This window comes from Echeneis naucrates, chromosome 22 (assembly GCF_900963305.1).
Source record: "Echeneis naucrates chromosome 22, fEcheNa1.1, whole genome shotgun sequence".
Taxonomy (NCBI): Eukaryota; Metazoa; Chordata; class Actinopteri; order Carangiformes; family Echeneidae; genus Echeneis; species Echeneis naucrates.
The window spans coordinates 14,358,682-14,385,158 of NC_042532.1; the positions used below are offsets into that span (position 1 = coordinate 14,358,682).

At 40.7% G+C, this 26,477-nt stretch overlaps 1 protein-coding gene across 1 annotated transcript in view; it reads left to right on the forward strand.

Annotated features, from left to right (window-relative positions):
* Positions 1-2,017: 2,017 nt before the first annotated feature.
* The window catches only part of dph6 (diphthamine biosynthesis 6), a 54,015-nt gene continuing 29,555 nt past the window's right edge, over positions 2,018-26,477 (forward strand). The window contains exons 1-8 of the mRNA XM_029494007.1: positions 2,018-2,159; positions 2,430-2,521; positions 3,288-3,472; positions 16,140-16,213; positions 17,166-17,284; positions 24,721-24,782; positions 25,264-25,358; positions 25,456-25,549. Coding sequence (XP_029349867.1) covers positions 2,137-2,159; positions 2,430-2,521; positions 3,288-3,472; positions 16,140-16,213; positions 17,166-17,284; positions 24,721-24,782; positions 25,264-25,358; positions 25,456-25,549 — 744 coding nt within the window. The 5' untranslated portion in view covers positions 2,018-2,136. The remainder of the gene's footprint in view (positions 2,160-2,429; positions 2,522-3,287; positions 3,473-16,139; positions 16,214-17,165; positions 17,285-24,720; positions 24,783-25,263; positions 25,359-25,455; positions 25,550-26,477) is intronic.

A 26,477-nucleotide genomic window follows, 5' to 3' on the forward strand; every position in this document is an offset into this window, starting at 1 on the left:
GTTTCTCATTACAACCAAAGTTTTTGTGTCCTTGTGCGACAAAAATTAGTTTGTGTGTCTGTGTAAATCACCTGTCATATGCACATGCTCCTTTAAGAAAAGGCCAAGGGTGTCATTTGATTCTTGCTGCCTTGCGTTCATATTTATGCGTCTCATATTCACGTCCATTGGCTGTGTCTCAGTTGGGCTATCCATCAACACTTTTTATCCCCATCGCACCAACAATACGGACATAAAATGCTCTTTTACGTCAGCAAAATGCTGCCACAAATAAAAAGGGAACAACACACCTCTTTATTTGTCGGGGTAATAAACTACATAAATTAAAACTGATAAGTGACAAAAATTTGCATTAGTCACCTCCTATGGGTTGGGCTGTAATGACCAGAGGCAGTGAAGCTGTTTTATAAAGTGTTACCTACAAACATGAAAAACATAGGTGATATATTAATGAGTTTACAAAACTGAAGGACAACCAGACCCAAGGGGATGTGTCCTGCTCTCCCCAAGACAAGGCCATTTTTCACTCCAGTGTGTCAAAGAAACACTTTGAAATCTATATCACTCATCCTGTCAAATGAAATTTCTGATGAAATATTCATTTTACAAATTTATTTGTAATGTTTTTTGTCATGGAATTTGTTTTGTACTTTTGGTTCAACTGCCCATGGACTGAGAATGAATATTACCTTATTATATCTTTTATATCTAGTTATATCTTCATGAAAAACATTAGCCTTCATGCAAATTTATATTTAAGAGCAAATGATTAGAGTAGGGAAAAAAATAAATAAATAAAAGGAACACAGAAAGAAAGACAATAAACTAGATTGTATTTATGATCACTTCAATCACTAAAAAAGTGATTGATAAAAAAGTCGATCCTATAGAACCACTAATCTGCATTAAATCAACAGCATAGAGAAGTTATCTATGCTCACAGTCTGTGCTGCCTGTACCACAACACAAATAATGCTCATCTGTCGGGTGTATATTTTGTTACACATTCAGGAAGAATAGAGCATAAACAAAACACAAACAAAAATAGGAACCTAGTTAAAAGCGATGGGATGAAGAGACGTCTCTCTCAATTTTGTACACTCAAACAAAATCGGTTGCCTTTGGCCTGCTTAGGGCTAGAAGGTGAGGGAAGCACACAAAAGTAGTGCAATTATTCTGCTCTGGCACAACAACAGAGAGCAAAAAGAGCATCAAAGGCTTTCCTCTGAGCAAAATAGGGCTCCCTCAGAGGAAAAGCGCAGCCTGTGTGTGAATACCAGTGTATGGACTTTTGGTTTTCTCTTGAGACACAAGAGGCAAAGGATGTGTGTCATTGTCAGTATTAGAGTTACTGTGCGGTGCTTCTTTGATTACATTACAGTATAATATACTGGCAGACCTTTACGCAGATTTTTTCCAAATTTCCAGCAAACGTGGTTTATGAGTTTATGACAACAGACAGAAATAAATTTGTATTCCTGTTTAAGACCTTTCACATAGGGAAAGTCCGAAAACCGCTTCCCCCTAGCATGTCTCACATGTGGAATGTATTTCATGCGATTCGAATTATGAAATTGAATATGTAACATGTGATGTTTTTAAAACCAAATGCTGACACGATAAAACGCCCCCTTTAATTATAAATACGTGAAATCTGTTTCATGTGACTCATTAAAATGCTTTAATATAAATAAAAATAAACAAAACATTTCTTACTTTTTTATTCTTATCGTTATTTCGATGTATGTATGTATCAATAATTTACAATAACACTCTCACAGCATATAACAAAATGATGTGGACAAATTATTGTCAATGAGAGCACCATGTATCAATTTCTAAAAACATATTTTGAATTATAAATACGTTTTTAATATATATAAAACGTTTTTTTCCTGTGCTGTACTTCTCATGTGAAATTAAACTCCAATTTGATTGAAAGAAAGACTCGAGTGTTGATTTTCTGTCAGGCATTTCGCCGGGCATCCTGTTGGAGAGAAAGGGTCCTTCAGAAACCAGGAAACGCAGCTCTCACATGTAGTTGTGTACATGCACCGGCTGCTAAGCAGTCACCACATTGTGTGCCATTTTACATCTGTACATCTGACATTACACTCTTGAGCCAAAAATAACAAGATGAGAGTGGTCGCTTTGATAAGGTAGTCGTGCTTTTTTTGCTCTAACTGCCTTATAGATGCATCACCTGTGTTTTTGTTAGCTTAGCAGCAACTGGCTCTGTGTTTTTTCTGTGAGCAAACGCTAAATAACCTGTTGGTATAGAACCTGTTTAGCCACTTGCAGAGCTACATACTTGACCTTCATCCTTGAATATTATTGCTGCTACACCACAACTGGGAATGCGGTGCAGCAGCAAAAACGAAGAAGTATGCTTCTTATTGATTGAAAACACAGCTTTACCTCTGTTCCAGTGGGGGCAAAGACAGCTGCTATAACATGATGCAGTGCGCTGCTGCCGGCCACAGGATCGTCGCCCTGGCCAATCTGCGTCCTGCCCACACAGGTGAGGATGATGCTCTGCAGGGGTTTAGCTGTGATCCACAGGGGCAGGATGGCCTATGTGGGCCGGCCAGCTGCACTTTTACACTCCAAGGCACCGGCGTAATCCAAAGCACTGCAAAAATGGATGCAGCCTATTAAACGTAGCAATGCTAAATATGCAGGTATGCCAAGAGGCTTCATCTGTTTTACTAGATATTATAAGCCTCTATATGCATACTGAGAAACACTGCAGACTGTTCACATTCATGCCCCGAAGCCGCCCTTTACAGACCCAATGCCATCTATTGACAGTGAGCAGCTCCACTGAAGCATTTAGGGGTTTAGGGGTCTCACTCAAGGGCGTCACAGTGGTGGTAATGAAAAACAGGCAAACACCTTCCTTTCACCTCACCTATCCACGTTTAATCTGATAATTTAGCAGAGAGAATCACCCTGTCCAACAACTATATCCTGGGTGCTCCTCTGGTTCATTAACGGCACTAGTCTATTCAATATCATAACATTTTAAAATACTAAAATAGAGTTTAATTGATTGGCTGATTGACTTGAACTATTTTGATAATTAACTAATAATTAATTAGCAAAATTCTTTAAGACAAATTGTTCTGGAAGAACTCTGACTGCAGTTGGTGTTTTTTTTTTTTTTTTTTAAACCAAAACCAAACAAAGAATTGCAACATAAAATGTTTGGATTTCAGTAAACTTATCTTTTTTTTCCATACACATGAAAAATTGTTAGTCACCCAATATATTTTCTTCAATGGCAGATGAGTTGGACAGCTACATGTACCAGACAGTGGGCCATCAGGCAATAGAGCTGTACAGTGAAGCCATGGATCTGCCTTTATACAGACGGACCATCCAGGGCTCCAGCCTGGACACCAGCAGAAACTACAGTCAGACAGAGGGGGATGAGGTGGAGGACCTGTATGAGCTGCTGCACCTTGTCAAGGTAGGCCTCTCTGCCTCCACCATTAGCAGGAGTCACTGTAAAGGGTGGTACCATCATAGGAGTATGTCTGACAGAAAAACGTAGTTCAGTTTTTCTGCATTTCACGAACATTATCTTTGTAACGGAAGAGTAGCAGCACGGGCATATCACTGCTATTCCCATTCCTCACTTGGTAAACTGAAGCCCAATATCTAACTGTGCTGTAGTTTTAATGGCTCTTTGGAGAAATATCGGGCTGTGTAAAAACAAAAAAACAACAGACCTATCAAAATTGATCTCTTAAGATTAATGACTTAAGATTAATCAATGACTGTGTTGAAGTGTTCTCATCATTTTCATCTTAGTACAGTACAGTCAGGCTGAATATGAATAATGCATCTCTAAATTATCTATCAAAACAAGAAAAACATTAATAAAAAAAAGTAACACACTTGTTAAATTGCCATTTGGATATTTTGTGAGAACATCTTAACCTCTCAACCCCTATTTGCATTTTATGCCATTTTATGTTATTGTATTTTCTATTTGTATGCATATTTTCTGTGTGCACAGAGAAATTTCAAACATACATATATATGTGCAAACAGATATTCAATCACATATATGAAAGCCCACACAAATACACATACACACAGTTATAAAAGTTATAGGAGTTTCCAAAAGCAAGAGAGATTATACCAGAGCTCTCAGAAAAACCCTGAAAATGAACAAATTATATCAGTTAGAAAAACATGAGCATAAATCCAAAATTTTGAAACATCATATTTTTACTTTTCTGTGTAATGTATAATAGTATAGTCAGGTAATACACCATAATTTAGTTTCTTTCCATTTTAATGCTTCACTGAGCGTATATACAAATATAGTCATCATTTTGACTGACCACCAATGACACATGCTTGACTGCTTTTTGGTGAACAAGCTCTCAGAGCACTGCTAAACTTCTCATCTCGGCTAAGGTTCATGACATATGTCACACTGCTGAGATGTTTTACAAGTCATTCTCTGTGGATTCAGAGCCACTTAGTAGCCCATCAGCACTGTATCAAAGAAGCTCTCCTTGTCGGGTTTCATCTGGCCAGCTGTACACTAACGGCCCTTAGCTTCTATTTTGAAGTACAAGCAAGTCGCTTGTGAGATTAAAAAGACATGTTTGTGCTTTTAGTCTGTCTTATTTAGTATGTCTTGATTTCTTTTTCAAAGAGAGTAAGTGTTTTTTTTTTTTTTATCTTACTTCTTAAAAATAGTAAATAAATAAATAAATAAATCTATATACCATATATAAAACTATTTCATTCATTCATTCACTCTGCTTATCCGTTCCTGGGGGTTGCTGGAGCCAATCCCAGCTCATATTTGGCACATGTAAACTCCACACTGAAAGGCCCCAGGTCTGGGAATCGAACCCATGACCTTCTTGTTGTGAGGCAACAGTGCTAACTATTATGTTGCCGTACTGTCTATCAATTTATCAAGTTTCATGTGCGAAGTTTAAAAGAGGTGTCCTCCAACAAGGGGCTTCACAGGAAAAATTCTTTTCCTCTTTCTCTATTTCGCTTGATGCAAAAATTAATCACTGAATAAATATTTAATCAAATACCACTTTTGCTAGCACACCGAGCATAGATTCATTTGATGCCAATTTATGTATGAGACTTTGGTGGTCCGATGTGATGCAGGGCGGCTGACTGACAGGTTTGAGACCAACTGCGTGCATGTTTACCACATCACTGGCACTGCCTGCCTACCTGACCGCCTGCAGCCATGAAGAAGCTACCTGGCTGCACACCTCAACTGCAGCAACAGCTCTCCCTGCTGTCAGTGCAAAAACGCTAAGGGGATTGATCCTGTGCAAGACTTTTTCACCTTTACAACCCCCCCCACGCCCCCTTACAATCTCCCATTTTTTGCTTGCAGCAACAAAATTTAAGAGCTTCATATGGGGGTGGTGAATAGGAGTTTGTTGTTGAGATGGGAGTTGACTTGATGTGGTATAAATGAGAGAAGTTGGGGATTTGTGGTTCTTCCTGTAGGTCTGTATGAAGACATGTTCATTTGGAGCAGGGGGTTGATCCAGGGTCCCTGCATGTCCACACACTGCTTCAGTGGCAAGGGTCAGTCAGCCTGCCTCAGGGCATAATGTGCCTGCTGCCTGACTTTCTTTGTTGTTTTCTTTATAAATCGCCAGCTTTACACATGCAGCTACATGAGACAGCTCTTGCTCATGGGTTTTCTCGGGAGTATGTGCATTCACACAATCCGAGGCTCTCATAACTATGCAGAGTCAAAAAGCAGATGTGTCTCCGGTACATCATGCAATATGCCATCTCTGCCTGTGGTCAGGGCTCTAATTGCAAAGGGCTGCTAATTTCCCATTTCCAGGGCTTCTCAGGTTTGACCTCGCCAGTCAGACAGGCCATAGATCATGGTAGTTGGACTCCCATGAGGCCTTCGTGGGCTAGCAGACCTCCAGTCGTCTCTCCGTTTAGCCCTCTCACCGTCATCAACAAACTTTCACCATAAACAACAGGCTTCCTTTCTCGATCACTGAGTGATGCCAAACCTTAAGAGTACAACTTTCTTGTCTCACATTACAAGTTACTGCTCTCTGTAGTTTATTTTTTCTCTCTCGTGTGTAACTTTACTAACTTGTACTATTTGTTCTGCATTGTGAAGGGTACTAAACTTAATAAATACATTCCAAGTATTTAGACATTCACAGTTCTGTTACATCTCTCCTTAAAATGTCACAGATCATGGTCACTTTCAATTATGTTTATTGAATATGCTTAGTTTATTTTAGTTTATCTATAAGAAATATTTTTCCCACCATAAAGTTTGTGGTGTTGTTGATTAGAGAAGGAAATGATGGGGGGGGGGCTTCTTTTGATAATGAGCTGTTAAGTCACTCATACTGAAAAAGAATAGTTTTAGCATGAAAAAATGTGTTCTGTTTGGAAAGTGTGATATTTTGAAAGATTCCTTCTAGTAGTTTGAATTAATTAGAAGTTACAAGATTATATTTGGCAAATGACACTTGAGCATAGATGAAAGAATTTTTTTTCTCAGATCTGGAGCTGATGAGTTTTAAGTGGATATCCTTTCTTCCTCTTCCTCCTCCTCCTTTGCAACGTTGGCAGCAGACGCACAGCATGAGCCAACAGTGCCATCTACAGCCCGTTCCCAGAAGCTTTTAAAATCAAAGACACTGTCTGTTCTTTGGCTTCTTGGAGAATGTTTGGAGCCATTCAACAGATTCAAAGGGAGAGATCATATTCTTCAGAACCATTGTTGATAGAGGGGGAAAAAAAAACTATTTTAATAGAAAAAAATGAGCCATTCATCCTCCTGGTAGTCATGATAATGGCAGAATGACAATGTGGCCTTATCCGTGGCCCCTCTCCTCTCATCACTGGTTGTGAATGGCAGTGTCTCTTTGAAGTGTGTAACTTGATCGACATTCAAACCACAACATCCCATCCGGCTAGGTGCTGATCTTTGAACCTGCTCTTTGAGGGGGAGAAATAACAGTTTTGTCAGTGGCCAGGGAGAATCTTTCAGTTTTGGACATCTATGGCTCTCAGGATATATTTTCATACAATAGATCATGCCTTGTGTCTTCTGCTAGACCACACGGGTATTTTAGAAAACGCTTAATTTGAATGATGTAATTTAGGATTAATAAATATTCTCTCTTTCAAGAAAGATTTTCCCGTGTTCTGCACATAATGTATGTTTTGTGTCCACACTTCATGTGTGTGGTTGGTCTGCTCTCCTCTGCTGTTATCTGCTCTGATGTGTGATACAGATCAGCAGTGTCAGTCACCCCTGGCTGTAACGCCAGTCCCCCCAAAGGCCCACAAAACTCCTCATATTAGTCATATCACATCCCTCAAGTCCTTTATCCTTCTCTCTGTGCTCTGTGACCTGACACAGTGGCTCTTTATGCCCAGTGACCCTCCTTGTGTGTGTGTCGGTGGGTGGGTGCGTGCACGCTTGTGTGTTCAAGGTCAGGTCAAACTGGGCCTCTGTTTCAGAGGCCTGGTAACAGGTCTATCTCTGTTCTCAGTGCCCACCTCTTCTTCTCCTTTTTGCCCAAGTTTGCTGTCTTTCAGCACTCTACGGAAGGAAAACGTCTCACTGCTTTCATGCATATGTACTGTCAGCTTGACAAACACACTTTACACTACTCTTCTCAAGATCGACTGCAGGAGACGCAACATTTTACAGCACAAACCACACAGGCAGCACAATCTTTATGGCATGAATGGTAGTGAATTTTAGAAAAATGCCTTGGGAGCTTCAATCACTTGAGTACTAAGAGATACTATATAAAAAAGATAGTGACTCTATAGCAGCAACTCTGCAACCTTTGAGCTGATGAATAAAGACGAAGACATTTAAACTCATTAGAGTGATGAGGAACAATAGATGATATCTACACACACGTTCTTTTCTGCTAACCCTAATTAGAAAGACCGTGACATCTCTGTCATATTAAGACCCAGCTTTGAGAATGATGGAAATGTTACTTTCAAATCTAATTTCCTGTCTTTTAATGCATGCGACTTGTCTGAGCGACAGTTTTGGTTTGTTTTTTTAAGTTTTTCTTTTTTTTTTTTTTTAAGAGCTGATATTTTGATTCAGTTTATACCCCATTTCTTTCTTATTTGATCAAGTAAGCAATATTTTTCAAGGTATTTGTGAAAAGGCTTGACAAAACACAATGAGATCTTTGGCCTTTGTAGATGAAACATTCCCTTCTGTTGATGCGTGTTAAAACGCCCTCTTTTTGGTGAGATAATCCTTCTTAAATGCGCACACCCCATTCTCTATTTTCCTGACCTTTATCACACCCTCCACCCCCATCCTTAGTCTCTATGGCCTCTGCATTATCGACATCAGCAGACAAGAGTGTAATATCGCAGAGACATTTTGTCCACAAGTCCAAACATTCATTTTCATTCTGCCCTCTCCCACTCTCTCACTCCTTCTATCTTTCCTCAACTGGCATCTTTGTCTGTATTGTCTTGTCCTAACACTTTCATCCAGACCCTTAAAAAGCCTGACGCTGGGTTGTTTCTGAGTGCCCTGATGGAGGTGTATCCTGCTGTGAGGAAAGGAGAGAGAAGGATTGAGGGAGAGGAGGAAAGAAAGGCGCAGAAAGGAAGAGGAGGACGGTAGACTGCCTGGCTGGCTGGCTGGCAGGCAGGCAGAGGAATCTCCAGTTGAACCAGGAGCTCTTTGGTATTGATTAGGGAGCTGAGGTGTTGTGAGACAAGTCGTTGTTGAGGAGGGGTGTGAACTATGAAAGAAGGGTGGGGGTTCAAAATCACCCAGCCCGTCTCTGATTACCGGCATGGTGCCGCATTAGGCTTACGTTGGGGGCTCAACAGGAAAATGGATTTCTTTAAAAAGCTGCTTAATACATAAATCATGACCTCTGGGGTCACAGTGAGGGTTTAGGAGATCCAATCAATAACAAAGCTAATGCAAGCATGTTGTAGCTGGTTTGTGGTGCATTGAAACCTCGAAATAGTGTTATTGGATGTAGCTTACAAGCAGTATAAGACCAGTAGATAATCACTTTGAAGAAAGTTTGTCTTACTACAATCTCAGCAGTAGTTCAGAGTGATTTACTGGTGTACATATTTCAATATAGATTCCCCAAACAGCTGTCCCTCTCTGTGTGTTGCCTCTCTAAGTGATAGCCATTGTTATCTTTTCCTTTGGTCTAAGGCTGCTTGTATTTAAGTTAGTTGACAGTGGCAGTGGGGTTGAGATTGCAGGCTTGTTTTGCACATGAGGAAGGATAGCATTAGTGCTGAGATAATGGCGCTGTGTATTGTTCGCTGGCCGTGTGGAAGTGGTGGGACAGGATCTATTACATGCAGGCCCATTTCCCTCCAACTGACTCTAACAGTCCCCACAAACATTAGATAAAGAGCCTAGCCTCAAGCCTTTGTAATTTGTTTGTATTTTTCTGCTTAATGTACTTTGCTCAATCTTGTTTAGCGATGATGGAAGCTGATAGCCTTATCTTGCCTTGCCAAGGGCATGAAGCCACTGCTACTGCTTGGTTGAACATTGTTTCATTGAAGAACATGTATGTGTTTATGGTCTGTTTTTTGCCGATTATATTTTGATGCTGGATGTGTCGAGAGGTTGTTTTCAGTTGAGCATTCAGGTTATATGTTCTATGCACTGATGTAAATCAGCCACTGTGGGAAGTGTTGTTATAATGTCCCTGTTTTATTTGGTTCATCATGTTAACAATTGAAAATAAAAAGGGGAGATTACTATTGGGTTTTTTTTCTCATTTTTGTCATTACTTCTGACCATTAGAGAGAAATTATTACCTTCACTGTCACCCTCATTGAAAACCTCTTTTGTAAAAATCCTATTTCAAGTTAATCTTAAAATTTGAATTTATTTCACTTGTTTTCAAATGCATTTGTATTTTTTCCACATACTTTCACTCTGCAGCCATTTAAATGTATGAACAACGAGCCAGCCATGTAAGAAAAACAGAAGAGAAAGAGGAGGTTGGACGTGTAATAAAAGCTTTTAAACTCACCAGTGTCAACAGTCAGTCAGACCCGATACTGTCTGTCTCAGAGCAGACAGCCAAGGAATAGTACTCAGTCTTTCAACTCACCCCCATTCATCTACTCCAAAATTAAGAGGGCTTTTATGTTTTGTTTTGTGAACCATTCCCCACAAGAAATATTTGTGGCAGGCCCCATCACCTCCCGCAGCTAAAGTCATAACTAGCTGTAGAAAAACACTGTCTGGAGTCTGGAGAGTGGCTTAAACCAGCATCACTGCTATATTTTCTTCTAGTCTCTCTCAAGGGAGGAAGGAGGGAGAAACGAGGGGGAGCGAGGGTCCGTGATGTCTGTTGGAGCGATGGGGGATAGAGGACAGGCAAACCAAGATGCCAAGAGCCTGGAACTTGACCTCACCAGAAAAACACTTACATTTTGGAGTGGGTGTATGTGCTTGTAGGCCGCTGCATGGCTATATTTGTGTTGGTGCATGTGCGCGCATATGCACCCTGTGGACTAGGTGGTTGTTACGGACCATGAAAAGCAATTGACATGGTTTACCTCTCTGTGGCATGAGAGTCGTTCTTTGATTTTTATCCTTTTCACTTTTTTCGAAGCAGTTTCCTGTCTGAGATGCTCAAACGCTCTTAACTTAACCAAGTGGGAATGGGGCTGTGACAGAGTTGGATTTATACCCTACAGAAAACTGTTGCTGGTGCCCCCCCCCATATGAACACTGTCCACTCTTAATGGTGAGAAGAGAGATCTTGAATGTTTGAAGGTATATGATTTTCTACTCCCCTTTATTTAAATAAATAAAATAAAAAAAAAAAACAAAACAACTCTCAAAACAGTTTATGAGGTTAGAAGCATGAAGTGACAATTTGTTGAATGTATAAACAGCCATTAAAACATAGCATTTTTAAGCACCTGTAATAACCTGACCTGCTTGAATTGTAAGTATTCATGGACACACAGTGCATCGATAAATGACCTTATTTCTCCCCGCTTCTTCCCAACATTTAGTTTTCCATGCATGTTGATATGGAAAGCCTCCTTGTCCTTGGGCTGCTGAAACTAGGGCTTTGTGCTTGCTTTGGCCAAGGCCCTCTCCCTCCCTGCCTGACGACTGGCTGGGCCTGTGTTTACGTAACCATATATATCTGAGAGGAAACTCGTGAAACGTTAATCTCTCTACATTTTAACCCTGATGAATTTCTACATTTTCCAGCTGTGCAGCATGGCATATTTATGCTCAGGCTCTATCGCTGAAAACAGCTCTGTCATTGTAAATGAATCACTATCCAAGACTAAAGAGTGTGTGCGTGTGTGGGTGTGCAAACTTCAGGCAAGGAAACTGTACAAATAAAAGCTCAGGCATGAAAAGCTACACTAGTACCTTTATGGATAAAATCTCCAGCATCTTTTTCATTCTTTGCAGATGAGCCCGTCACTTGTCACATTTCTCTGGCTTGATGAGTGTTGTTCACTCATCATGTCGATGAGACAATGTCCAATGTCACATCCTCTGTTGACTGGTCACACCTGCATTGTGGTCTCAGTGGAGGACAATACTTTCCTCCATAGTCTGCTTCCTCTCCTTCCCTTATTGTAACTCTGAGCTGCATCATCTCTGGAACTGGTCAGGACATTTAGGCTTATGAGCAGATGGCTTTGTGAGTAGTTTGTTTTTCTTTTTCCACCACTCTGCATGGTTGAAGACTGACACGTGGTGAGTCATCCCGCCTGCTCATCCCCAAGCACAAAGGAAGAGCCAGTCTTTCAACAGCTGCTTCAAACAGACAGCCCCACCAATCTACTGAGGGGAATGCCTCTGAAAGCCTTTATGAAAAGGTTTTGACCAGTGTTTGTTTTACAAAGATGTTCGCTAAACCTGTGTCCATTTGATGCTTAAATTTTTTTATGGCTCTGACATTGTACATTGTATTTTAATCTCAGTATATATATACAAAGCTCTAACTGTATCATTGGTTTGTATCTTGTACCTTGTATACACTGATTCCATATCCTGTTACTCCTTCACCATCTCCGGGAGTCACCTTGGAGTACAACTGTCTATACTGAATGATAATGAGAATGCTGATTTAAAACAAATAAGAAGTGTCTCCTCCTACTAAGCTCACGCTAAGCTTCCTGTCAGTTTGGCATGTGTGAGTTGTCAGGACAGCCCAACATGCCCCAGGACTATGTTCGCATTACATTAAACACAATCACTTGACCCTAGCCAGCCCCCGTCCTCTGAACCACATCTACTTTTGCTGTTACAACAAGGTCCAACGCCGCCTCCATGTTCCTGCCACGTAAAGAAACAGGGGAGAACAATCCCATTACATTACAACAGGCCCAGAGCTGATCTAATGGAGGGAACATTAAAACCATGTCGTGTCAAGTCCCTTATTTGATGGATCCTGGAAAGGAGGGATGATGAGGAGAGAAGGAGGAAGGGTTAGGAGGTTGTGGGGTAAGAAGTGTTGTTGACATGACGGTACAACCTCCATGTCCTTGAGCGAACTGTCATTCAAACCACTTAAATTAATTTCTCGACCATGTCATCTTTCTCACCTCCCTGCCATAACACACAAGCACAAAACGTACAGGAGGCTGCAGCAGAAGAGAAAATACATGCCAACCACTTTGCACTCAATAAAAAGGGGAATTTTTAATGGAAATATGTGGCCTTGTGTCTGTAATAGTCAAGATCTGCCAGCTCTGTTGTCAGAAAAGGTTGAAGCAGGCATTTTGGAAACCCACCATTTTGCAAAAATGGTGCTTTGTGTTGTTAGGGTGTATAATTAAGATCTCATTGTGACAGCCATTGAGAGAGAGCTAATGACTGTTCTGATGTATTCCATATGAATATGAATATTTAATTTTTAATATTTTATGGCTTTCTAATTGCCTTGAATGCTGTTAATGGCTTTGACTGTTGAATATTACCCAGACTGAATGTGTGGCATGCGTAAGTATCTTTTCAGCCTGAGAGCTGATAAAAGAGCTGCATTTTCAAGCCCAATTCTTTGCTTTATAACTGTTGTGTGTGTCTTTTGGGCAGACACATATCCTGACCAAAGGCATGTCTGTGACTGTGAATATATTTGAACCACTCTTTAACTCTGTTACTAAGATGAATTCATATATAATTACAAAGTATATCATGCACACTACCTTGATATAGAGTTTAATGGCCGTATCGTTTCTTTGTAGAGCGTGTCTGCTGGCCTTAATCTTCCCCACAGCTGACATCTTAATAACTCAGCCCTCTCCATCCATTTCCACGGGAGACATCCGGATGTGGGGGAAGGATTAGTTTAATGAATTTGACAATTAGTAACAGAAGTTAATGACTGCATGGGGCTAAGTACCCTGATGGACATGGCTGGAGGGACTGAGGCTTCCATTGCTCTGGGCCATAGATCCTCATTAATAGCTTTTCTGCCCGCCGGAGAGGACAAGGGGAAGCCAGGGCAGGCCTTTGTTTAGTCTGCCTCATGTGGGGCTACAATGGAGTTGCACTGTTGCACAACACCACGTTAGAATTAGTCCCTGCTCTGGGCATGAGTTAATACAGGGCCTCAGGTGCTGGATCAGGTGAAGCTTCCTTTAATGAACTAGGGTCATTAAAGGTTGAAAAAAAGGAAAGCGACATGGAATCAGGGCAGAAAGGGAGCTTTTTCCTCGGATCTTGTGCCAGCAGTCATGAAGAAAGAAAAGTGGTTTGTGGGTCGCAGGAGTCCTGGTGACCTCTACCTTAATTTATCATTATATTAGCTTCTTACTCACATCCCACATCTAATGTCATGAAAACATCGTTTAGCCAGATAGCGCTCATAAAGATTTTATTATTATTTATTATTATACTGTGCTTCATAAGCTACCTTGTCGCTTTGTCAGGTGTTCCCACTATAAACCATTTTGATAAATTTTTCAGCTACCATAAAATCAAAGTTTGTATTTTTTATGGCATCATGAATACACATGGAAGAATTCCCATAATGTCTGTCAATTCAGATTTATATATACATATATGCCTGCTTCTCAGTAATTTATTCTATCTTTCCTAACAGAGGATTAGAAAGTATGTCTAGAAGTTGTAAAATCTCTAGAATTGGCTGCTGTATCCAAAAATAACCATTTTCTAAAGGTTGTTGCCAAAAAGTCTCTTAGCTAGAGCCTCTACTGAAAACAAAAGGATGTGTGAGAAATTTGTCTTGCGTTATCATGAATGTGGAGCGTGACTGGGTATTTTAAAGCTGCATCGTGTCATGTAATCAGAGTCGGCGAGAGGAGAAGCTCTTTAATTGGCTGAGACTGAAATGAACCTCACATGCCCAAGTACCTCCAAAGAGAAACCAGACTGAGGGAGACAGAGACAAAAACACAAGAGGAGGAAGGTTTTCCTGCCATTACTCTGATGCCCTCTGATTTTGTCAGGCTAAGTTTAGTCCTGTCAAGTTTAAAGGCAAGGGACCAAATTGGTGTTGATATAGTGCACTCCTTCAACGCTCTCATTTCTATCTCACTTCTTTTCTCTCTGTCTCTGCTTATCCCACACTGTACCTCCTAATTTGCCTCTTTAGGATGTGACAACTGTATTTAGGGAAAAGGTTATCATTGTATTAGAATAGAGTGCTGGCCCCGAGGCTTACCTAGAATTACATGACACTGCCTGCAGCCCCCTTGGGTCTGTGCTGGGCTGAAATGTTATCAGTCTGACTTAATTACTGTCATTGGGCAGCAGAATTGACTATAGTATATATTCCAGTTTTGGGCATGTGAGAAAGATATTTAAATTTGAGTACTCAATCCCAAGTTCATAAGATCTCTTGGTGTTTAACTTTAGGTCAAAGAGTTAAATTCCAGCTGGGTATTTTCCTCAGCGTGTTCAGCTTCGCCTTTATACCTCACATCCTGTGCTGCAGAGTAAACACCACACACATACATGCACCCAGTCGTACACACAGTGATCACACCCTTTATCTGATTAGCTGGCACGCCTATGTGGTGTTGTGAGCGCATGTGCGCCTGTGTGTGTGCTTAGCACTGTGAGTCGCATCTCGGCATCAGGCCCCAGGCCGGGCATGGATTTCATTTAGGAAAGTATCAAAGGTTTACACGCTGTTCGCTTTAATCAGCATGTTTATCAGGCAGAGAAAAATTGCAGGAAGGGACCACAGGGAGAAGGAGGGGTGGGGGTTATCTTAAGGACCAGTAGCCAGGGAAATTGATAATGGCTACAAGGTAATTTACTGGAGACTTGTGCATCCCTCCACTGCTTCTACCCTTGACTCTCATTGTAATTACAGCCCATGTAATGTTCTAATGAATCTGCAGGTGTGTGTCTGTAGGGGAGGGCCACAGACATTGAGAAGAAGGGGTATGTGGGTGAGCATGCACTTCTTGCTTGCACACATATGTTTGTTTGTGCGTGTCACTCTTGATCAAGTCTGTGTTGGTGAGAGAAGATTGAGCACATCTCAAGGCTGTGTCAGTATCTCTCGAGTGCATAGTAGTCTCACCATTTCTGAAACATGAATATGATATGAAAAGTAATTAGATTACCCCTCAGCATTATTAAAGATATATGCCACTCACAGACACAAATCTCCACTGATACTTCAAGTTGTCACTGCATTCCATCTTCCAGCTGGGAGTGGGGAGGATGGAAGCTAGGCCAGACGCACTCATCCCTGAATCACACAAGACTGCCGATAAGGTCCAGGAACTGCATTTGGTGGTGCTGGGGCCTCCAGTCACACACTCACATAAACACTCTCAGTCACTCACAAAGCCATGTACACAAACCTCCAGGGGATATGGGCTGGACCATAAAGGCCTTGATATGACCAGAGTGTAAACATCCCCACAGGACTGCGGTTCAGTGAAAGGAAGAACTGCCAGGAATCTGCTTTCTTCGTCTGTTTCAGTTTGTCTGTGTATATTTTAGCATGTGTTTGTGTGGTTTTGTTCAGATAACACTTTGGGTTAGCATTGTAGGTTGAGAAAGGAGTATTTGGCCCAGTGGGACAGTGACATCACACTGCACATACTGTATAATGGAACAGGCCAAAAATCTTTGCTCCGTGTTTTTGTCCCGACAGGAAAAGGAGGGTGTCGATGCAGTGTCTGTAGGGGCCATTCTCTCCGATTACCAGAGGGTCCGTGTGGAAAATGTGTAAGTCAAACACGTGCATTCATGCTCGACAAGGTACTTTCTATCCACAGTGTGCACACACCCGCCGTGCACAGGCCTCTGAACTCGCACGCTCTGTGGTCTGCTGAAGGAAAAGAGTGCATCCTCTGCAGTTGCTGTGTGTTCCAAACTTGGACTAAGTTTTGTTTAAACACATAGTGCACACACACATGCATACACACTGAGTTTTGTTTATGCCATTTTATTTAGACTAGCTTTGATTTTTATGGTGTGGCTCTGTTTTTATGGAACAATGATTTCCAGAAAAGGAATGAAATTGATTACTGTTTTGTAATTGGCACGCGTTTTTTTTTTTTTTTTTTTTTAACCCCCTAAGGAAAAGTGTATTTTTTGTATGGTTCCCTTGTGGCACAGATACACACGTTTTTTTTTGGACTTTCTATTGTTTTATTTTCTTCCATAATTGTTTTTCTTTTTCTGCTCATGTCTTTTTGTTCTCATGTCTCCCCATAAACTTGCATCGACTGGACACTTTGCAGCACAAAAGCTCTCTTCTTATTAGCAAATCCTCCTCTCAGTCAGCTATTGTTTCCTCTTATGCACACAAGATGCATACACATAAACATCTTAGACATTTCTTGAGAAGTAGACATTTGTGTACAGACATTTTGGCTCCATTTACCTGCTGTGGTTGTGTGTGAGTTTCATGTGAGTCTCTGAGACAGACAAGTTTTGTTTTTGTTTTTTTTCTGTCTGTTTCTTGAATGAAGCCACTGGTAGTGGTGGCAGGTGGGAACATGTGCTGTGGGCCTATCAGGTTGGCAGCCTTCCTGCAAATGCCCAACCTTTTTGGCTTTGAAGTTCTTGTGGAGTTTGTGGAATATTCAATATGAACCACTTTGCCTCTCCTTCTGTTTCTACAACCTATTGCTCTCTTTTTCTTTTTTTTTTTTTTTTACACTGGGTTCCCCAGATGTTTGCGGCTAGGTTTGCAGCCCCTGGCCTACTTGTGGCGGCGAGACCAAGAGTCCCTGCTCTCTGAGATGATATCATCTGACCTCCATGCTATCCTCATCAAAGTAGCTGCCTTTGGTGAGTTTGTGTGTCCCTCTTTTGTGTATCAGGCAGCTGGTAATGAGTCTGATGTCCCCATCTTTCTATTGAAACTTTTTACTCTCTTTCACTTTCTCATGAAAGCGCTATGTTGTTTAACTTGTTTCTGTTGCTTAGATTGAAGGGACAGACTTTGGATAAGTGGGGGACAGGAGGAGGCAAGAGGGAGGTGGAACTAGAGAGAAAAAAGAGAGACAAGCAGAGTAATGCCCTAATCATTAATCTGTGGCTTAGCAGCGGTGTTGAGACTTGTGCCAGCGGCAAAGGTTTTGAAGTAGAGAACAATATGAAAAGATAAGAAGCACAGAGGGAGGCGGTGTGAGGGTGCACAGTGATATTGGGTAGGTGGGTGGGAGGGAGGAGGGAGGGTTGGCAGTTGAGAAATAATCACAGGTGATTACCCTGCACATTAATGCAACCTGTCAATAAGCGACACATGTCGCCATTGTGTGTGAGAAATGCTGCATTCTCTACTTATGCATAGCTCAGAATCCATGGTCCATGAAGCGAAGATTAAAATCTGGTATCTCTCATTTACGTTTTTCTACTGCTTCATCACTGAGAAAAGAGGTTAATGTGGTGTCGCCTGCTCTCTGTCTGCCTGTTTTGGAGCCTGAGGACAGGAAGATCAGATTACTGCATAACAGGAGAGAGTAAAAAAAAAAAGTTTTCTTTTTCTTTTCTTTGGTACATGATGTTAAGATCCCTACCTGTATCTACTTGACAGTGCAGCCAGATCTCCTTTGACGGTGCCAGTGAAAAATGATAATTACGGCAACAAATGGCTCTTTTTACTCTTGAACCACTCATGCCAATAGATCATCATGTAGACATTGTTTATGCGGTGTTAAGTGCTTGTTGTCACCTTTGGTAGCGATCAATTGAAAAGGGGTCCACGCCTGACTGATGACCGGCAGAGCTGAACAGTGCGTTCAGGATATTCTGCATCTCTCTCAACACTGCTCAAATAACCTGTCGTGAAATGCACTTGGCAAGCCATTTATCTTAGCTACTTTATTTTCTGAGTCCATCAGTCATTTTTAATGGCTTCACGTTTAAGTACTTTTTTGGTAATAAACAGTATAACATGTCACATGCCCATCAGAGCAGAAATTATGACAGAATCCGTATTTGCCAGGATTTTTTTTTTTTGTCTTATGTGGCGCAATAATTATTTTTTACTAGGATAAATCAATTTTTATTTCCACCTGTAAGCAGGTAAGATCTGAGGCTAAATTTAATATTTATTTATCAATTATAATGCCAATCATGCATTTGTCGAGAAAAGGCCATATCTTTTATGACCTCAGTCACCCTGTAGCTCAGACACCTATGTCAAGATTTCTAGTCTTAATACAACCTTGACTAAAAGCAAATTCTCAGCATTTTTTTGAAGATTATAATTAGAAAGGAAAATCACCTCGGGTGTCTTTGAGTGTATATCTTTGCCTCCTCTCTGTAGATGTTTGTGTGAGTATGTGTGCATGGGTGTTTTGGCTACAGGTAAAAAGAAAAGATCTTATCAGCCATGACTCCTCACCTGTCCCAAGGCAGTGGTAATTAGAAAGGAGAGAATTGAATAGCAGTGCAAGTGCCCAAGGCGTTTTAGGCAGCACTCATATAATTGCAGCTTTGGTGGAATCAGTTCTGAGCAGTGAGGTGTGCTGTTTATGGGAGATTGGGTGACAGCAGGACATACCTGGTGGCCCTTGGTGTTTGTGTGCATAAGAAAGAGATTTGGAGGGATTTACTTGCGCAGACCTCATGAGGAGGAAAAAAATACAACTTTCACAGGGCAAAGGTTAAGTCGGCATCTGAACTGACAGTCAAACAGCTTATGATATTCTGTGGTAATATGAAATGGGCTTTGGTGAGCTGTGAATAGAAGGTCATTCAAGATTAATATTCCTTCATGAGGTGCTCAGAACGACAGGTGGAAATTAGCTGTGAATGGATAAGGAGATAAAAAAAAACTTTCCTTCTTAAGGGAGGATATATTCCTTGAAGACAAATCCCTGTAGTGAAAAGACAGCTGTCCAAATGCAGGATGATCCTCTAAGTGAATTCCCTGGAAGTGTTCATTTGCGTGCTGATGGCAGACTAAAACCACCAAAGAAAGAAGATTTTAGTCTTTGAAGTTGCCAAATTGCATGAAATAAGTTGAACCGTCTAAATCTAAGCCTATGAATGTCACAAAAAGCTTCTAATTAGCAAAAAAACATTTCTCTGAAAGAGGAAATGCATATTTTGTTGAAGAGCTGTCACCTTATAATGCAATATCTCTTGAACTAACTGTGATAATTGGCAATTCCACAAGCTAAAATGAAATATTAATGTAATTAGCTAATTGATTGATTAGGGAGGGTGTATTTTGGAGCACAGGTTCAGCAGTTAATTGGTCCTCAGCTCCAGAGATAATTGGCATATGTGAAATCAAGGTTCTGTCTGCCAGAAAACCTTTTATCACTGCATGATCTTTCACCCCGCACACTAACATAGCCTCTGTTCTTTGAAGAGGCAAATTTGTGTCACCTCACCCACTTAAGAACATAGCATATATATTTATATAAGGACAATTAAAATTTAAAAATATTATAGAATTTTTAATGACCACTGTTTTATTGTGGAAGGCAATGAATGTAGGAATCGTCAAGGCCAAATGACCTTTTACGCATCAGTAAGGTCATTATGTTTAGCCTGCTCCCAATGGTGAAGCTCACCTATTTTCTGCTCAGTCAGTTCAGAAACTTGTAGAAAAGAAATGTAGGCATGGTACAGCAAGGTTAGTAAAGAAAATCTCAATTCAGCTTTTCAGTCAAATGGATTTATAACAAATGTTTTGCTTTATAAAAATAGCCAGATTACATTTTTAATGATCAGATTTTCTTGATTTTTTTTTTTTTCTCCAAACCAAGATATAGTTAGATTACTTTCACATAGCATACAGATAGAAGTCAGTCTTCATGGTGGCAAAGCTGTCACTTTAAAAATGATTTAAAAGATTACAGGGTAATTTAAAAAAGGCCAATTAAATTTATGCCTGTCAAAGAATTGATTAATAGAGTGGTGATTTCAACTTGAATGTGAATGAAACCATTAATTGCTATCTTTGAGAAAATGTCCCTTTACCATAGTTTATATATTTTTCACATCCCCATTAGAGGTAAAAATATTTTCACCTGGGTCACTTTATATGTCAGAACGGTTGCACAAATGGCACTACAGCCTTTGCATTCTGTGGCAGGGCTCAGTCATTTGCTATGAATTTGAATTTTTCTCTCTGAAGTCTGGTCTGTGTTGTTTTGACATTGGCCTTGGTGGAGGTCTGCTGTCCCTGATTGTCCTTCGAATTTTAAATATTTGTAGGCATTTGAATGAGAGTTGGGGGAGGACTGAGAGATGGGGGAAGAAATCATGCAACATGGAGGCCATTACAGGGTTAGCATTTTAAATCATTCATTGCTCCTAACCCTAATGTTAAATATTTAAATTAATGTTTTTCTATCCTACAACAATAAAATGTCCACAAAATGAGACCTCATAAAGTCCCTGGACATTTAGCCCTGTTAACCACTCATCCTTTTCTTGCTGAATCCATTAAAACTGATGTATTTGATGAGGTAGCCATCAGTAGTTTAAGCATGATAGTTAACAATTGTTCTAAAACACAACACATTAGGCTTTTTTATTTGTAGTTTCCCAGTTAGTTTTTTTTGATAAATAAATAAATAAATGTTAATCTTGTCCAGCCCAACATGGATGCAAGTTTCTCCCATTTGATTTGTTAGACTGAAAAGATTCATCTTGATGTGATCGCTGCACGATTCATGCAGCCTATTATTCTGTTCACAGACACTGAAATTCAGATAAGAACCTGACAAATTTCACATATAACCTTAATCTTATCGTCCAATGTACGGTACCGCCTCCTTCCCGTTCTTTTTTCCTCTCTGCTCTGTATCTCTCTCTCTCTCTCGCTCTCGTGAAGATTAGGTGATAGTGAACAGCCATTCTTTTGGCAGGAATCTTTGAGAGCGTTGTTTCAAGGCTGATGCAGCTCACCTACGAGGGAGGAGATGCTTATTTCATCCATTTAAGGCTAGAATGTTACACATCATGAATCCAATTTTCTCTGCCTTTTCTCTCTGAAGGCAGGGATTAAAGCTGAGCTGTCAGCCGGCACGCCAGATTTTAAGACAACCTGCGGATGTCTGCGATACTGCACTCAGCTCGGATCAGACAGTATCTACAATCTCGTGGCTTTTAATTTAGCATTAGACTCAGTAAGCAAAATCACAAGTAGTTTCGATTAAATGGGTAACTCACTGCTTTGGGTTTACAATAATCAAGGTGTTCAAGGTGGGAAGAGGGCAATCATGATTCATTCATTCGTTCATCTTCTACTGCTCATCCGTTTCTGGGTCGCAAGGGGTGCTGGAACCAATCCCAGCCGACATTGGGCGAGGGCAATACACCCTGGACAGGTCACCAGTCCATCACAGGGCCAACACAGAGACAGAGAGGAACAACCACTCACACTCAGAGCTACGGACAATTTAGATTAACTTGAGCATGGTAGTTTTTTGATGGTGGGAGGAAACCAGAGTACACGGAAGAAACCCATGCAAGCACGGGGAGAACATGCAAACTGTACAGAAAGGGCCCGGGAACTGAACCCGCAACCTTCTTGTTGTGAGGCAACAGTGCTATTAATATGCGGCCATGCTTCCTGTCAATTCCTTTTTTTTTTTATGAAGAATTAGTGCACAAGTTTGCCCTCTAAATAATTGCTATTGACCTCTTTAAGGGTTAACATGAGAGTGGTATTTTCTGTCGAGTTCACTGGGAGAATATGTATTGTTTTCTCTGAGAGCTTTACCGTTTGCTCCAAGAATGAAATTTAAAAAGTGACTTTTAAGCATAATCAAAGCCTTTTTCCAGACTTCATTTGCTATTGAAAACTCTGCTATATGTTTTACATGTATTGTGTCTTTTAATGTGATGTTGTGGCTAAAATTCAATTCAGGTCTGTATTTCTTGATTTTCAAACCTTTGTATAAAAACTAATGCAATTGACTAAATGGCTTCTGGTTTCGTGGTAAACTTTTTATTCCTCTCTAATTTTAACTCTGTAATGTCGACATGGTTTTTTAAAAAATGCTTTCTCTCATTACTGGACTCCCTGGTTTTAAAGTTCAGTGAATTTAATTGGAGTTTTATGGGATAATACGAGGTAAAAAGCCCTTTTAAAGGAGAGCCATTCCTCTCAGTCTCTCTTAGGGAAGCTCCTCTCTCTCCAAAGAGCGGTCTTGCTGTCTCTGGTGGCAGACTAATGGCGGCTTCTAGTTGGCTTATTTGGGTTTAATGTGGCATAATGAGGTTAGGTAATTGGGTTTAGGTCAAGTTGTAAAACAGGTTCAGAGGAGACAGAGATGTGAAGATCATGTAAATGAGTGGTGTTATATTGCTGAAGGCTCACACCAGTGGCTACTCAAAGACTTCTCAAACCATGTATTGTACAAGTGAAAGCTCATTCCACCTATCCTCATTTCCAAATGGTTCCAGTAACCTTAAGTCAGTCTGGAACATCAATTAAGAAAACACTCATACAAGTGGTCTTGGGAGAAATGCCTCCACATTAATGCGATCTTTGTGTCATATTATCACTCACTCCTGTCCTCCCGAATTTCCATCACCCTCTTCCCTCCTTGTAAATATGAAATCATGTATCATATATAATTTAAGAGCAGGGAAGTTAATGAACATATTAAAAAACGTGGCACCCCCTTAGCAATTTGGAGCCAATTATTAAAATTTGTTAAAAGGCATGACTAATTAAAGAGGATATTTAAATGGGATTGAATTTTAATGCTTTTTTTCCTCCCTCCTTATTACCTTTGTGGCAGGGTTAAGATGAGAGGATGTTGAGATTAGATATTCTCACACTAATTAAGACCACAGATCCCCTGGGAAGAGAATAAGGGTCTGCTCATTCTCTCCCTCCTCACTCCCTCCACCCTCCCTGCCTCGACTGTGGCCCTTCGCCGCTCCCCTGTAGTGCTGGACTGCTGGGGCCCTGGAGGAGAGACACAGCTGGGATTAAGATGAATTTGGGATGGGAAGCGACGTCTCTCCTTTCCGTCTTCTCTGCTCTTCCCTCTCGTCTCCCTTCCGCAGCACCCCATGGGGGCCCACCGATGACACATTAACCTTTGAGGCTGTCAGGCCATGAGAAAAGAGAGATTCACACATTACGATTAACTTCGTTCCTTTAATTAAACACATGAACGTGCTGATGAACAGGGCCATGTGATGTCCTAGAATAGAGGAGCTAAATTAGAATTTCTGTGAAATTATTAGGGACGATTCAGCAAAAAAAAAAAAAAAAATCTTATTGTGATGGCATTACTGTCAAAACTGTACATCACTCTTTCTAGGTCATCAGCAACTTGTTAGTGATTATGTCAATCAACTACAAGGCACGGCCAGAAAGAGAAAATGGAAAATGTTGAAGAATCAGGCGGTCCACGGCCAGTGATCTCTTCAATGACACTTGTATAAGTACATGGTTTGGCATTGCCAAAAAATTAGCATTTTGCAATCGTGTCCTGTAATGTTATTAATGTTCCGTTCTTTGTAGAAAGCACCTGGCACTCTTGGTTGTTTTTTTTTTTTTTTTTTTATTGGAACAGAGAAGAATGTAAAATAGGAAAATGTTGGCTCCACTCTCTTTGTGAAAGGAATTGTTTACAGGGTGAGATGGAGTTCATTGCGGTGCCATCAGGACCAGGCGTCTGGCAGACAAAATCAAGATTTAGTGTCACAAAGGAGTAAACCCCTCCTAAGCTCAACATGCTGAAAAACATGTTCACAATTTAAGTACACCCTTTACTCCTGCTTATATGAAGAAAATCCAAAAAACGACTCCTTGAAGTGAGGGCCAGCTTGTATTATAGGAGTGTACCACTACTAGCTATGCATACAAAGCTCTCCTCAACCATTCTCTTCCCCTCCTTCTTTTCTCTCCCATGCCTGTGACTCACTTCCATGCACCATTTCAAGGGAAGGGGAGGGAAAAGGTAAATAAACAAGATCTCTTTCCAGAGTTTATGTTCTCAAAGGGAACTAGATGGGGAGACGATGGGTGAGGGGTGTGGGGGGTCTGTGGCCAGCAACTGAAAACTGTTGCCCTTACCCAGAGAGATCTGTGTACACTACTTGCAAAGTCAAACAAATAGATCCAGGGTGCAGGTTTACGTGTGTGTTTGTGCGACTGCCCGTAAACCCAGGGCCTGTCATCTTCAATCCCTGGTCTCTGTTGCTGATCAGACCTCTTTCTCTCTTCCTTTCCATCCGTGCATCTGTGTGGAACGGTGTGTTCCCGTCTTCGTACATACTTCCCATGTGGACACCAGGCCTGGATCCAGAGAAGCACTTAGGAAAACCTCTGGCTGACGTGGAGTCCTATCTGAAACAGGTCACAGACTGGTGGATATTCTGTCATCTTTTGAAACTCTCAATGCATCATTTGAATACAGGCAGGATACCTGTTCAAAGCTGTCTAAAGTGTTAGAGAGCATCACCTGAATTCAAAGCTTTATACTGCAGTTAATTATACAGAAAGACGAGAATTCGGAGCAAAAACCTGATTAAACCTTATTGTTTCTTTTACTTGAACTTTTACTTTCGGATTGATTATATTCTTATTGCACCACTTTCAGTGATTTACTCGTAGACAACCACAGTCACACCTGTCACATTCATGTACGATTAATGATTTTACCACAGTGCTGTGATTGGTTTTGCTATTTTCCTCTTAAACTGATGTCAAAATATGTAAGATAAACTTAATAATAAGAATATAAAAATGTGAAAATGAAAAAATGCAATCTGTTTTATTGTATCGAAACAAAATGCAGGAGTCCAAGTGAACTGAAGTTGTTTTATTTACTGATTAGCTCTCCCAGAAATATGGTGTCCATATTTGTGGAGAAGGAGGTGAATATGAAACTTTCACCCTTGATTGTCCTCTCTTCAAAAAGAAGATTGTTATGTGAGTAAATGAAGTATTTGAACATCATATGGCTGCATTAATTTTAGTAAGTTGTTCTTTGCCAAGATAATATGGACATTTTTGTGTGTTTGTGCAGTGATGCAACAGAGACAGTGATCCATGCAGCAGATGCCTTTGCTCCGGTTGGCTACTTGCGCTTCACCAAGATGCACACTGAGAACAAAGACAGTGTGAGTCAAACTTCTGAAAGAATCCATGAGCACAACTTGTTTCACAAATAAGTGATCAATGCTGTTCAATGCTGAATCAATAATTTTACAACAAAAGTTTGAGTTGCTGAGGGGTTGAATACTTTAAAACCACTCTGAGGGAAAAACAAATACAAAAACAAAACCCCTTTGGTCTCTGACAACTTTGTCGAGGAGAGAAACACAGCACTGTAGGGCAGGGTTCAGCTCACCCTCCGGAGGGCCAATCTCTCCCTCACACTCTCTTGCTTTCAGCCTCTCCCTTTATCCCTTGTACTCTCTCCTCTAGCCTCACATGGCCTACTTTGACGTCTGCAATATTCACTGCAGCCTGAAACTAGGCCCAGCTTAATAAACATGTCTGTTCACATTAAGGCGCTTTGCATTCAGGTAGCTGGCTTAGCGGACACAGGCAGGGGTGGTAGAGAGGCATTATGAAATGGCTTTTGGTCTATTAGAAGGAGCTGAATGAGGCCTCACAGACTGGAAGGATGCCACTTAGAAACATGTGAGGTTCCTGACATGAGCAGAAAATTTAGTTACATTAATAAGACACCAGCGAAGTGTTTCTGATGACAAGAAGTGTTTACATTTTTTGATGCATCAACTTGAGAGCATAAGTAGATCGACATGTCTTGGAGATAAAAGTATGACCTGTGTGTTTGTTTTGTTTTTTTTTTTTTTTTCACATCACACAGTAATGTCTTTTGTATTTGTATGCGTGCAAGAGAGTGTGTATTTGTTTGCAGCCTTCTGTGTGTGCGTGTGTATATATCTGTCTGTTAGGTGGGGGCTGGGACTGTAATGGACAAAAAACATACCCCCATCCCACAACCTCCATGACCCTACAGCTTCACTCCCTACAGCAATAATTTTTTTTTCTCTCCCCACACTGCTGCTCGCGCCCCCA